The 14,280-nt window shown below is 45.9% G+C and overlaps 1 protein-coding gene across 1 annotated transcript in view; it reads left to right on the top strand.

Annotated features, from left to right (window-relative positions):
- The window catches only part of Mtor (mechanistic target of rapamycin kinase), a 117,133-nt gene that overhangs the window by 75,838 nt on the left and 27,015 nt on the right, over positions 1-14,280 (top strand). Inside the window, exons 30-36 of the mRNA XM_076861302.1 lie at positions 799-938; positions 6,468-6,568; positions 8,684-8,799; positions 9,831-9,908; positions 10,116-10,223; positions 13,537-13,662; positions 13,739-13,870. Of these exons, the coding sequence (XP_076717417.1) occupies positions 799-938; positions 6,468-6,568; positions 8,684-8,799; positions 9,831-9,908; positions 10,116-10,223; positions 13,537-13,662; positions 13,739-13,870 (801 nt within the window). The remainder of the gene's footprint in view (positions 1-798; positions 939-6,467; positions 6,569-8,683; positions 8,800-9,830; positions 9,909-10,115; positions 10,224-13,536; positions 13,663-13,738; positions 13,871-14,280) is intronic.

Consider the following 14,280-nt stretch of genomic DNA (forward strand, 5'->3'; position numbering starts at 1 on the left):
AGAGGTGGAAGGCAGATGTAATACACATAAGACCGTCTGGCCATGTGGCGAACCCTGGTCTCTAGTTTCAGGATTGCAGCACCTCTTACTCACGTGGGTGACACTCACCATCGGCGTGGCACACTCCATCTGCCAGCGTGATGGAATCACTTTCTTGGCTGCTGACACTAGTAAAGCCGCCAAGCGCTACACAGGAGGAACATTGGATGGGAGGCTGGAGAAGAAGGCAAAGGTTTTCCAAAGAATTTTAAGTGGTAGTGTTCTATTGTATTTTAAATTATTATTTCCTGAAAGTTTAAATATGTATTAAGAATGCAGAGAATTCGGGACTTCTAAAAGGGCCACAACAAATAAGCCTCCAGCAAATAAGCAGATGTGGCCTGTTCTTCCTGGCTCATCAAGAAAGCAGCTACCATCCCTGCCACGCAGCCCAGCATCAGTGTTCTGGCAGATTCTGGCCTTGGCACCTTTGCAGGAGCTCTGGTCAGGGACCTCACTGTTCCTGAATTTTTTCCCCTGTCCTCGCATGTGTTTCCACATGCTGTGGTCTGGTGACACCTGTGTCTGGGCAGGAAGTGCCAGGGATGGAATAGGTGCTCTCAGATTGTCCCAGGGCCCAGGGTTGTTCTATCAGTGTGCCAAGCAGCGGGCATTTCCATTCCACTAAACAACTTACCTCCAGGTGGGCAGAAGTTCTTTTCAGTCCAAGTCCATTTGAGCTGTGAGAGGGAGGTTTGGGATCTAAACTGCCACTCCTTGTTCTCTGTGCCTCAAGCAACTCTCTATCTTGACCCGCAGGAGATCCAGGCCACCTGGTATGAGAAACTGCACGAGTGGGAGGATGCCCTTGTAGCCTACGATAAGAAGATGGACACCAACAAGGATGACCCCGAGCTCATGCTTGGCCGCATGCGCTGCCTCGAGGCCTTGGGCGAGTGGTGAGTTTCATGGGGATGGTGGCCTGATTGGCAGGTGGAGAGGCTGGTGATGAGTCTTCCCCCAGACAGTGGCAGAGTTCAGTCCCTACTACTACATAATAATAATAATAGTAATAATAAAGAAAGAAATCGTTAAAGCAAAATGACATGCTGCCATTTTTAAAGAATATTTTTAGTTGTAGATGGACACAATATTTTATTTATTTAACTCTATATGGTACTGAGGATTGAACCCAGTGCCTCAAGCATACAAGGCAAACGTTCTACCACTGAGCCCCAGCCCCACATGCTGTCGTTTTTAATAGCTCAGTTGTGGTTTTAAATGACTGAAACAAAATGCTGTGCTGCTGTAATGCCAGATTCATGGGACCCCAATAGACCTCCAGGAGCCGAATCCGATGCAATCACACAAGAGTCTTTATTGCAAGCTCGAGCCTGGACTCACAACCGGTCCTTTGTTCAGTGAAATTTTATAGGTTTTGGGGGGATACTCTATGTGTCACAACATCACACAGCAAATCATTCCATACCACAGGAAAATCAAACACCATTCTTAACATTGATTGGCAAGCACATTCACTGGCGGGAACAAATTGGGTAAGGATGATTGGTTAGTACAAGACAGGGATTCCTTTGAACTGATTGGTTTAATCCGTGAGGGGTGTACGGATTAAACCATAAACTACGTGGTTTCCCAACATGTTATCAACCACTATAAACTACTGGGGGGGGGTCATCTGGCATCCCAGGTATTTTCCCTGTCTCATGGTGATTGGTGGTTGCTAGGTAGTTGCTATGGGTCCTCACCTAGCCTAACTGAGTCAGGGACACCTGGCGCTGCAGGTCTCTCCTGTTATTTGCAGACAAACAACTCAGCAGGGTGGGTATGTGCCTAGAAAGTCTCTGTGGATTTTTCCAAGGACAAGGGTCACGCCCCCTTCCTTAGGATAGGCCTTGAGGTAGAAGCTGCTGTTATTTATTTATATTCAAAAAGGGAGTCACATCAGTTTCTCATTGCTTCCCTAGTAGCAGGCTGTACCCACTGTCTCTTGAATGTGACACTGAGTGTGCCCACTTGTTCGTTCAACCCACCATTAGTGAGTGCTCATTCATCACCAGTGTCTGCCTTGAGGACACAACAGGACCAAGTCAGAGTCCTGCCTTCTAAGAGCTCACAGGGCAGGCAACAGGGCGGTTGTAATGCATGAGGCTCGTTGGCCCTGCTGGAGTTGGGGCTTAAACCCAGGAGCTACTGGAAAGCTGCTCTTGTGTTTGGAGAGCATCATCATCAGGCTTCCATTATAAAAAGAGCAAATTAGAGAGTAGCCTGAAGGGAGGCCTGAGAGGAGAGAGCTACTCCAGCTAAGAGAGCATCTGGGAAAGAGGTGAGGACAGTGGAGGTGAGTCACAGAGATGTAGTGTGGCCGGCCACACGGAGGAAAACAGTACTACTCCAGATCTGATTAACAGTGGCCTCCTGATTGCATTTTAAGTGCTCTGAACCATTGCTACTCCATTTTGACATTTATTCCTTGACTGTATTATGAACTGATTAGGGAAGACAGAGGAAGGTCAGGGAGACCTTCATGATGCCTGTTTCTTAAAATATTTGCTATGCTAAGGAGTCATATTTTGGCATCCTGAACCCCCATCATAAGCATATACATTAACAATGGTGTATCTGTTATTATTTGTGCCTTGCTTTTATTACTTACCAATTCTTGGCCACTGTTCCAAATGGAGCTACTACCTCATTTCTGATGGCTTCATAATATTCCATCATGTGGCTAAATCTAGTCTATTTAATATGGGCAAATTTTTATTTATTTAGAAATTTGATACCTTGAAAAGTTTTTAAAATACTGTGAGCAAAATCAAAGTAAGGCTTCTAAAGGAGTGGTCTTTTCTGTACATAATTATACATATTATTTTGGTAAATTCATTATTGATTTTATTTCTCAATAGAAAGATATTACTAATTCCCAAGATAGAAGGTGTTGTCATGTTTTGCATAAAATTTCAAAATAAATTTCAAAAATAAAAATTTCAGGGCTGGGGATGTAGCTTAAGCGGTAGTGCGCTCGCCTTGGCATGTGTGCGGCTCAGAATCGATCCTCAGCACCACATACAAACAAAGATGTTGTGTCCGCCGAAAACTAAAAATATAAATATTAAAATTCTCTCTCTCTTTCTCTCTCTCTCTCTCTCAAATAAATAAATTAATTAAATTAAATTAAAATTTCATATCTGGGTCTGAGGTTGTGGCTCAGTGGTAGAGCACTTGCCTAGCACGTGTGAGGCACTGGGTTCCATCCTCAGCACCATATAAAAGATAAATAAATACAATAAAGGTATTGTCCATCTACAACTTAAAAATTTTTTTCCAAAAATTTCATATCAGTGAATTTAGCCTTGGGCATTGAATCACATATAGATAGGTAAGTAGATCGATAATATTGTAAAATTATCTCAACTCAGCTTAATTGTCTAATTTAATCATTATTAGGAAGATTCAAAAGTATCATTATTTATTTTCATAAATCAATATTCCACATTCATTCCCTTCAATAAACTGAAGAAGCATGCCCTATCAAATGAGCTTCACCAGTGTACAATATTTTCTATTTGCTGAAATCAATGGGTTTCTAAAGTCACACTGTCCACTGTGGCAGCCATTAGCCACATGTCATTATTTTAAGTTAAATAAAAATTAAAATGCAGCTCCTCAGTTGCACTGGCCATATTTCAGGGGTTCAGTGCCACCTCTGGCTAGTGGATGGTTCTGGGGGACAGGGACACAGAACATTTCCATCATCACAGAAAGCTTTCTGGACAGCACTGATCTGACGCAAAAGACAGGTGTAGTGAGGACTAGCCACTTGGTGCCAAAAACACTTTCTCCTATTTTCAAATCTGCATCATAGTCATATCTTGTTAAAAGAAGGATAAAGCAAGATGTAAGTATTCTTAAAACCCAGTTCTAATCAATTCCTGGTATGCCATGGTGTCTCCCTGTGATCTTTGGATTGACGTAAGTCTCACAGCCTGGTTTGCAGAGCCTTTCAGATTGTGGCTTCAGCTCAGCCAGTTGCTCAGTGGACTCCATCTCATATCCGAGCTCAGGCTAAATCATTCACTCTCTTCCCTACCGTGCACCTATTCGTTTTTTTCCCTGGGTTGCTCTCCTCTTTTTCTTCTCCTTTTCCTTCTTTTTGGAGTCCTCTCCACTGTTTCTTCCTCCTGGAAACCTTTCTGAACCCTGTCTTCCACTCCCACTCCCTTTTGGAATTGGAGATGACCTGTCCCTTGCTAGACTAGGAAGGGATCACTTGGATGCATTGAAAGGATAAGATGTGATCTGTCAGTCCCCTTGTGTGTGGTTGAGGAAACGGAGGCTCACAGGAGGGAGAGACCTCGCCAGAGGTGTTCCAAGAGCACAGTGATACAGGTCTCCTGACATTACAGTTCTCAGTCCCGCATGCTTCTGCTCTCTTGGGCTCTTTCCAATTTTCTAATTACCTATAAAGTGTAAGTGGCTGGTGGTGCTGACCAAGGGATTTACAAATGTGGGAGATGGAGAGAGATTTAAAAAGAGGTGAAAGAAGCAGAATTCTTTCCCTGACCACGTGCAGATTTCAGATGTAGTTTGTCCAGTCGATTCTGTTTAGAGTGCAATTTCTAAATTTCTTTTGCTTTGAGCATATGTCCTGACCCTGCCTGAAGCAGAGTTCACTGGAAGTGGCAGCAGGAATGATCTAGAGTGGACCAGTAGTTAAGACTTCCTGTGCTCATCTGCCTCCAGGAGACCCCCTGGCCCTGTGACCCCTGCAGTGCCAATGCAGCCAAGATGAACCAAGTGAACCCCCTCCTCACGCTATTTAGATACAGCCTCTGGGTCTTTGAAAACAGATTCCTCTGGATTGAGATCCCTGGCTGCCACCTCACACAGGAGTTGCAAATGAAAGAACTTGCCAAGCTTCTGCCACAGCTCTAGGTGGGAAAGTCAGAGTCTTGGAAGGCGGCCCTGTGCTCTGTCCTCCCTGGTATGCAGCACGAGGGTCAGAACACCTATCCTAATTATTGCTCCACAATCTCATATTGTTGGTTTATTTGTCCCCCTCCCCACCCACCCTGGAGAGTTAGGGCTCAGTACATTCTGCATTCTCTTTTGTATCAAATGTTTGTGGGAGAAAGGAGCCCTACCTCGGTGTCTTCCTATATAAATGTCCTATGTGGGCTCTGATAGCTGCTCTCAGCCACATAGTGAAGGTAGTACCTATGATGCTGTCAGGATGCTGCCCTTGCCCAGCCCTCCCTGGTGTGTCCCTTGGGGTAACAGCATGGACTTTGATCACTGAGCTTGCTTCCTTACCTCTTCATGAGAAGAAAAGCTAGATCCCTAGACCTGTGTCACAGAAACCAGTGGCCCTGACAGAAGAGTAAAGGAAGCCTAACTTACCCGTGTCCACCAGCCATAACCATTTGAATTTTAGACTTGGAAGTGCCATTGAGATATTATAGAGCTTCCTCTTCTACCTCCATGAGACCCCAGGGATCTCCAGGCAGGTCCCAAAACAGACTGAACAAGTGAGCTGCTCCTCTCCTCTGAGCCAGTTGTTCTCAAACTGTGGCCTCTTGACCAGCAACTTCAGCATCACAGAAAAGCTTTTTAGAAATGCACACCTGTAATACCACTTACCCAGGAGACTGAGGCAGGGTGCTGGCAAATTCAAGGCCAGTCTGGGCAACTTAGCCAGACCCTATCTCAAAATAAAATAAAAGAGACTAAGGGTGAGGCTCAAAGTGAGGGAGTACTTGTGTGGTGAACACAAGCCCTGGGTTCCATCCCCAGTACAGGAAAGAATGAAGGAAGTTCCTGAACTGGAAAGGGTTTTCACTTTTGTTCTGTATTGGGGTCTCTTAAGCACCATTTGTATCTTAATCTTACAATCTTTACCCACACTCTTAGTAATTGTGAAAAATTCTGAGAGTAGGCAGTATCTAGGTTTCTGGTAAACATGCTCATCCCAGAGCATTTCTTCTATTCAGATTTTTTTCATTTGGGCTTCATCTCAGACTGAAACCATTTGTATAATGCTTTTAAGAGCCACTTCTCCCTATAGCTTTAGCCCAAAATGAATATCCAGATGTGTCTCTTCAGATTGCTTTCTCTGTAGGCCTGCCAAAGGGAAAGAGCCCAGAGTTCACTGGCAAAGGAGAGGTTATTTAATATTTATGAAGGGGCCAGATGTTCAGGACATTTCACATCACAGAGTTAGAGCGGTCCCTATCCCTGATAAACTTACTCTCAAATTATGAGCACCAGGCCTTAGAAACCACAAATAGCTATTCACTTCTCTATTATAGGGCCTAGTAAAATGTAGTTTCTATTGAAATGCTCCCAGCTCAAGGCTGGCCCCTCTTACTCCAGGTCCCTGTGGCCCCAGCTAACCCTCCGGGCTGGAGAGGAAGATTGTCGGGTTGTGGAGCAGTTTTGGTCACCCTGATGATGTGCTTCTTTTCCTTCAGGGGGCAGCTCCATCAGCAGTGCTGTGAAAAGTGGACTCTGGTTAATGATGAGACTCAAGCCAAGATGGCCCGGATGGCTGCTGCAGCTGCTTGGGGTTTAGGTGAGGCTTCCCCCCCAGGCCCCAGGCAAGGTGGGGAAAGGAAGCCAAGGTGCTATGGCTGCAGGTCTATGCAAGTGTTAGAGCAGTCTAAATTCTCTTGCTTCTGCATCCTCACTCTGTCCTTTCCACCTAGTGATTTTTACTCACTTTGGAGTCGTGGGTAAAAACAGATCCTCGTGGGAGGTTGAGGAAAGTAAGTTAGTAAGCATCAGAACTGAGAAGCTGCAGGTGAGAAAACCACACTTTGCATAGTCGCAGAACACTTCGGGCGCCAGTGTGCGAGGGTTTCCCCGCTCACTGAGAGCTTCTCCAGCAGAACCAGCCAGGTGTCCTGTAACCCAGTTCAGTTCTGACATAGTCTACGTACACATAGCATCGGATCCCACAGGTTAAGGACTCAGCCCCACTTCAAATGCCAGTCTCAGGTGCCCAGCTGTGACTTGTGTGTCTAACTGACCTAATGTAAAGCAGAGTTCCCTCAGTCTTCTCCCCAGGTGCCTCACAGGACTCTGGGAAACTCTTTGCTCTTCCCAAGGAGCTGCATGCACTGCTGCCCTCTAGCACACAGATGTGTTCACCAACCCTTTGGGTCTCATTCTGCAATTGACTCCTGTTGCTCAGGAAATTCCAGGGTTTATGAAGCTCTGTGCTAAGAGACAGGGACAGAGGCCAAATACATTTCTTCTTATACCACAGTGGGATTTTGTTTTGTCTTCAACAAAATACTGGTTTGTTTTTCTCTCTTACAAGTGAAATCTACAGGTAGGCATTCCCAGACTGGCATTTGAGCTCTGTCATCAATAGCCCTTTTCTGTATTTCTGCATTGCATGCTCTGCTACCTCATGGTCCAGTATGGCTGTTAGAGCACCACCCAAGATGTCTTTGCCCCAGACAGGAATAAAGGGAAAAGGCATTTGTTTATCTCTTAGTTATTTTTGCCATTTATTCTAGAACTTTCCCAACATATATAGACATGGAGAGAAGGGTATAATGTTTGCCCGTTACCTTCTCCAACAATTACAGATATTTTGACCATTTTGTTTTCTTTGTTCTCCCTGCTGCCTGACACTTGACCACCTTATCCCTTCTCCTGGAGTATTATAATCCAGAAACCTCCTTTTAATTCCTACAGTTGTGTAGCTTCCTAATGCCAGGCCCCAGCTGAGAGGCTTGACAGTGCATGTTCCAGAGGTGTTCTTGATGAGAAGGGAAAGTTTCCATAGAATGTGCCAGATGAAAGCTTGGAGTCTAGAGGCAGGTGACACATCCTCCACCTCCACTCTATCCTTCTTGAGTCACAGAGCTTATATTCTTTCCTGTCATGGGCTCTTGGCTGGATTGAAACATCTTTCAAAAACAAATTGCTTCCTGAGCAGTCATCCTTTGCTATTTGAATCTGCCCAGAGGCATCCAGAATGGACAAGCCTTGTAAAATGGGTAGCCCTGCAGCCTGCAGCTAATGAGGCTCCCTCTTTTCTGCAGATGGTCTTGGCAGTCTTGGACTTCATGTGAGCTCACCGCCCCCCAGGGGAAGTGAATGCCTGGGCTTGGAGGCTGCCATCTCCCTAGTCTGACTTGACACAGACCACTACACTATGACCCGGCCACCTTTTTGTTAGAACAACCTCTTAAAATATTTACTCCTCCCTCCTGAGGCAAAGATACTGCCAGAGTAAAATGGGCAAACTATTTGTCTAGTCCTGTCCCCTGTCTGTATAATGGCCATTTTCAGTTACTTAGAGAAAAATATAATTTCCCAGTGTAGCATTGCCCTGCAAGGGCCATCACTAGTAGGGAAGGAAGCAATTTCATCTTGCCCAGAGAGCCTGCCAGAGTTCTCAGGTTAATGAGGTGCAGCCCACGCACTTTCTCTGTCTTTCAGGAGTTCCCTGGGGCATTAGTGGAATCCAGTTTTAAGACAGATGTAGCTGTGTTTGTTAAATCAACCTGCACAGCATATAGAGGGCCTCTGTAGGATTTGGGTGCATCGGGCTCAAGTTCATTTGGTTTGTTTGCACCCCAAGCAAAAGGAAAGTAGGATGGCAAGGTTTATTTGAGACACCCCTTTAGCCCAGCCTGCTGACCACCCTGATGCTTTCTTATGTGTGCACTAGGTCAGTGGGACAGCATGGAAGAGTACACCTGCATGATACCTCGGGACACCCATGATGGGGCATTTTATAGAGCTGTGCTGGCACTCCATCAGGACCTCTTCTCCTTGGCACAACAGGTGAAAACCTACACGTCCTCGCACCTTCCAGCAGAGCAAAGGCTATCCCATAGTACTCTTGGGCACAGGCACCAGTGTAAACAGACTCATGTACTTTAGCTTGAGAGCACGCTTGTCTCTGGGTCATAATGCACAGAGTTTACTGAGAAGATGCCAGCACATCAGCTGGGGCTTCTGTTTTGCTGCCGTGGCTTTGGGAGTTAGCTTCTTGGATCATTGCTGCACCTTTTTATCAACTAGACTTAGCACTCCTTATAGTAGAGAGAAGATGTTTCACCAAAGGAAGAATCAGAGAGCCAGCAATCTCCATAGTAACAGAGGCCGTCACGAGAGTCTTCTGGCCATGCAGGGTGGTGCTCCTTAAATGCCTTCCAGGGAAGCAATCATATCTGCCCTGTGAGGCTCCAGACTGTCTTACACAAGGTGCTCATGTATCTGAGTACTTCAGGGACAGGGATGCCATTTAGCCCTACACATTCAAAAAGGTAATAGCTCCACATGAGGTTTTAATTGGCAGCACAGGAAATTCCAAACTGCAGTCCTGTGGCATCCCCAGGCTGATGTCTGTGACAGGAGTCCAGACTTAGGCCTTCTAAGAGGCCGCATCCCGTGGAGGGCCTCACAGAGGGCTCCGTGGTGAGGATGGGAAGTTTGAAGCCAGAGGTGACCAGCTGGAGCTGGGCAGTGTGCTGAGTGGTTCACAGGCATGCCCCGCAAGGGAAGATGAAAGAAGCCAGGTCCCAGACGTCCTCGTGCGATGCAAGAACACAGCGATTCTGCTTCACAGTACATCTGCCCTCGCCCTCACCGCCCAAGACTGTGAATGTTTCCTTAGAGTTTAAGGTTTGGGACACCATACATTTCTACCCTCTTAGCCATTCAGATCTAGGAAGAGGTCACTTCCCTTCTCTGGTAAATTGTTATCTTCATGACTAACATTTAAGTAAGTTGCAGCTAGCTGGAAAGTCCTAAAAGAATTGTAAGTGCCCAAGTCGAGAGCCCAGTGCCAGTGTTCTTTGTTTTTTTCATAGTGCATTGACAAGGCCCGGGACCTGCTGGATGCTGAGCTAACTGCCATGGCAGGAGAGAGTTACAGTCGGGCCTATGGGGTGAGTGGTGGACACTCCATGCTTTATCATTTTGGAAGCTTATCTCAGCTCTGTTTTCAGAGTGAACTAGTAAAGATGTTACAGGCTACTGGGAACTAGCTTGTATGCCCGGGTCATCGGAAACCCAGATGCCAGGGCTGCTACGTTAACCCCAACTCTGGATTGCTCCTTGGGTAATTAGGTTGGAATGTGCTTTGCTTTCATCAGGCCATGGTTTCTTGCCACATGCTCTCTGAGCTGGAGGAGGTTATCCAGTACAAACTTGTCCCTGAGCGACGAGAGATCATCCGCCAGATCTGGTGGGAGAGACTGCAGGTGAGCCTGGAGATGCCCCAGTTCACCCTCCTGCCCCGCTGAGGGGGGGCCCTTGTGCCCCACACCTCCTGTGCTCACTCCATGAGTTTTCCTGCCTCCTATGCTGAGCAGAGCACTCAAGGCTCTTCACCTAAATGTCAGCTGTGGGAGAATGACCAGTTTTCCAGCCTCCTCCAACTTCTCTAGGAATCAAAGAAAACAACCTCAATAAGTGACACTCTGAGCAACCAGCTGGGAATCAGAACCTCAAAATCAGTGGTTCTTAACCTTCGCTGCACAGTGTGATCACTAGGAGAGCTTTTAAAAATCCTGATGCCCAGGCCCATGAAGTCACCATTTCTGGGATTAGACACAGGATTGGTGTCTTTAGCTCCCAGATGGCCCCCTGCAACCAAAGCTGAGAATCAGTATCTAAACACATGTACTGGCCCCCAGCATCTGGCAGCTTTTTTTTTTTTTTCCCTTGTTTTATTTAGTTGGGGACAGAACTCATGCACACTCGACTACTGAGCTCCCACTTAAACCCTTTTTAAAAATTTTGTTTTGAGGCAGGGTCTCTCTGAGCTACTAAGGTCATCCTCCAACTTGTGCTCTTCCTGCCTCAACCTCCCATGTAGCTGGGATTATAAGTGTGCAGCCTCATGCCAGGCCCCATCCCTCTGTTTAAACAGATTGTCCAATGTGTTCCTTCACTATCTCCTGCCAGGTTGCAGTCAACCTAGCCTCTTGATCAGACTTTTCTACTAGTTTCCCCTTGTAGAAGAATTTTTCCAAGGACTGTCTTAGAGTTTTAATGCAGCATTCTGGTCATTGTAGCCTGAGGAAATGTGGACTCCAGACCTGGAAGTCTGCAGTCTCAAGTACCCTTGGAAAAAATATCTGTCCTCCTCCTTGAGTAGGTAGGAAGGGAGAGAGTGGGCTTGGCAGGGTAACTCAGTGGTAGAGTGCTTGTCTGGCTTGTATGAGGCCTTGGTTTCTGTTCCCCAGCACCAGAGAGAGAGGGGGAGAGAGAGAGAGAGAGAGAGAGAGACAACACAAAGTACCTTTACTGCTCTAGAAACTGTCAGTCCCCTGCTTCTCATATTCAGCACCCCCACCCCCAATGGTGGTTTCCTCTTGACCAGATCCACACCTAGTTCCAAATGCTCTCTCCAGACCAGTCAAGGTTTGTGCTTCCAAGCTTTTCAGTAGGCTATGACAAGCCTTTTGACTCAAAGCCACATTCCTGCCTAGGAAGCTCAGGGCACATTCCACTGGGTAGGAAAGAGCAGTGGGCAAAGGAACATCTTACGAATCAAGTCATTTATGGCTCTGAAATAGGCACACACAGTTCTTTTACATGTTTTATTAGTATTTATGAAATGCCCAGTAAATGTTTTGATGGAAAATTGTCTCCTGGGCACCAGAAAGAATTCCACAAAGTGAGCATTTCCCACTTGTACACACCCTGGTTTTCTTAAGTGCCTATCGTAGAGTGAAGAATTTCTAAATCAGAGATCTGATGAATCTTCAGATATTCTAACAAGTGGGACTTACAGAGTTGGAAGGGAGATGGATGGAATGAGTCCTGGGAAGGAGAGGCTCCTGCCTGACTTCACGAGTTCAGGTCAGCATCATCACCTTAAACCTTCAAAACTGTCCTGTCTTGAGACAACAAGATGCTCTTTTGGCTCCCAGGGAGCCAAAGTTTTTCAGCACCTGGGACAAACAAGTCGTTAGTGAGAAGTAACCAAAACAATCACTCAGTGTACTTTTTTCTGCTCCCCTAACTTTCCAAATCATTGTGTTCATGGGATGGAAAGCGTATTATCCAGGCTGAAAGCATGACTCCGTGGGGGAAATTGGCTCTCATGGATGGCTTGCTGTCAAAACACTCCATGAGCTGCCTGGGCTGGAAGACTGCCATTTGTGGCCAAGACATTTAAATTAAAATCCCCAACCAGTGTCTGCCACAGGGCAGCTTGAGAGGTCAGCCTCAGCTGCACCACATGTCCTCTTGCCTTAGGTTCTCAGGTCAGGCTCAAGACAACATCCTGTCAAATCTGAAATCTGGAGATCACTGTTAGACTTTCAGTTTTATCACTATAGAGAAAACTCCATGGGCTGGGCGTGGTGCACGCCTATAATCCTAGCAACTCAAGAGGCTGAAGCAGGAGGTCTGCAAGTTTAAGGCCAGCCTCAGCAATTTAGTGAGGCCCTAAGCAACTTAGCAAGACCCTGACTGAAAATGCAATGTAAAGCCTGGCACAGTGGTGCACGCCTGTAATCCCAGCGGCTTGGGAGGCTATGTCTAGAGTATCACAAGTTCAAAGCCAGCCTCAGCAGAAGTGAGGCGCTAAGCAACTCAGTGAGACCTTCTCTCTAAATAAAATACAAAATAGGGCTGGGGATGTGGCTTGATGGTCGAGTGCCCCTGGCACACACACAAAAAAAAAAACGCAACATAAAAAAGGGGTTTGGGGATATGGCTCAGCAGTGCACTTCTGGATTCAATCTCTGGTACCAAAAAAGAGAGAGGGAGAGCAGCTCCATAGATTTGTGGAATTTGCCTGACATATCTTAGGAACCTATTTCCCTTCCTTCTTACTAGCAAGGGTGAAAAAGGAAAAGTTGCCTTCACTCCTAGCAGTAATTTGATATAAAATGAGATTAGCCCCTTTGATGATAATTAATTCACTCTATTTTTTCTGATTACAAAGAACTGTGTAAATTAATGAGGCACTTTTCCTTCTATATGTACTGAAATAAAGAAGACCAACATTCAGGATGTCCCAGACTTAGGCTTTCATAACCTCAGAATTATAAACATCACCAACTTACAAACAGGATCATTTGAAAATTTACTTAAACTTCTTATACACTTAGTCTTTTGAATTTTGAACAATACATTTCAAATTTAATTTCTTTGTCAGTGATAGTCATCTTCAATCAAAGACTAAAGCAAAATATTAATGTATTTTTCACAATCCACAAAAGAAATTGAAAATAATTTAATTTGTTTAATCCTCACCATATCCCTGTGAGGTTGATACTATTTTTATTCCACCCTAGAGATCAATCAGGGAGGTTAGTAACTTGCCCAAAGTCACATAGCAAGTGGCAGAGCCAGAATTCAAACTCTAGACCCCACACCCTACTGCTTCTCGAATTGTTGAGAAGTTCTTAAGAAGTATTTCAACTCCCAGTGCCCTTATTTTGAGAAAGTTGAGATTATATTAATGAGTCTCCTTTTTGTTTGGGAGTCGATTTTGCTGTGGCTTGTGGGGAGTGAGCTAGAGCAGGACGTGTCTAACCCTCCCCTCTGTGTGTCCAGGGCTGCCAGCGTATCGTGGAGGACTGGCAGAAAATCCTTATGGTGCGGTCCCTCGTGGTCAGTCCTCATGAGGACATGAGAACCTGGCTCAAGTACGCCAGCCTGTGTGGCAAGAGCGGCAGGCTGGTGAGTTCCCCCACCATGTGGCGGGTGCTGCGCCTACTTTGGTTCTGTTCATAACCTGGCCTGTCTTGTTCTTAAGGCTCTTGCTCATAAAACCTTAGTGCTGCTCCTGGGAGTCGATCCATCTCGGCAGCTCGACCATCCTCTGCCCACAGTCCACCCTCAGGTGACCTATGCCTACATGAAGAACATGTGGAAGAGCGCTCGCAAGGTCTGTACCCATGTCCAGCCACCAGGGCCCACCTTCAGAACACTCATCTAATCTCGCTGCCTCCCTAAAGGCCAAAAAGGAGCCAGGGTCAAAACCACCTATCCACAATGGCAGGCAGTCTCTTCCTGACTTAACCCTGTGAGTCACGGTCGAGGAGATATCCGCGTGCCTTGACCAAACCAATGAGTGTGATCCAGTTGTATTTATTGGTATCTAGAAAGTGCTGAATCATAGAAAAAGCACAGTTTCTGTCCCTGAAGAGAAGATAGGCTGTTCAAAACAAAGGTAGCATATTTGTGAAAATAGACTAAATCTTTCATAAGACCAGTTTGGTTTCCAGACTTCTGGTCACCTTTTGTATCATCAATTTGGATTCAAAAGCAGCAGCATGCAGGGCATGCTGGGAAACA

This window comes from Callospermophilus lateralis, chromosome 7 (genome assembly GCF_048772815.1).
Source record: "Callospermophilus lateralis isolate mCalLat2 chromosome 7, mCalLat2.hap1, whole genome shotgun sequence".
Taxonomy (NCBI): Eukaryota; Metazoa; Chordata; class Mammalia; order Rodentia; family Sciuridae; genus Callospermophilus; species Callospermophilus lateralis.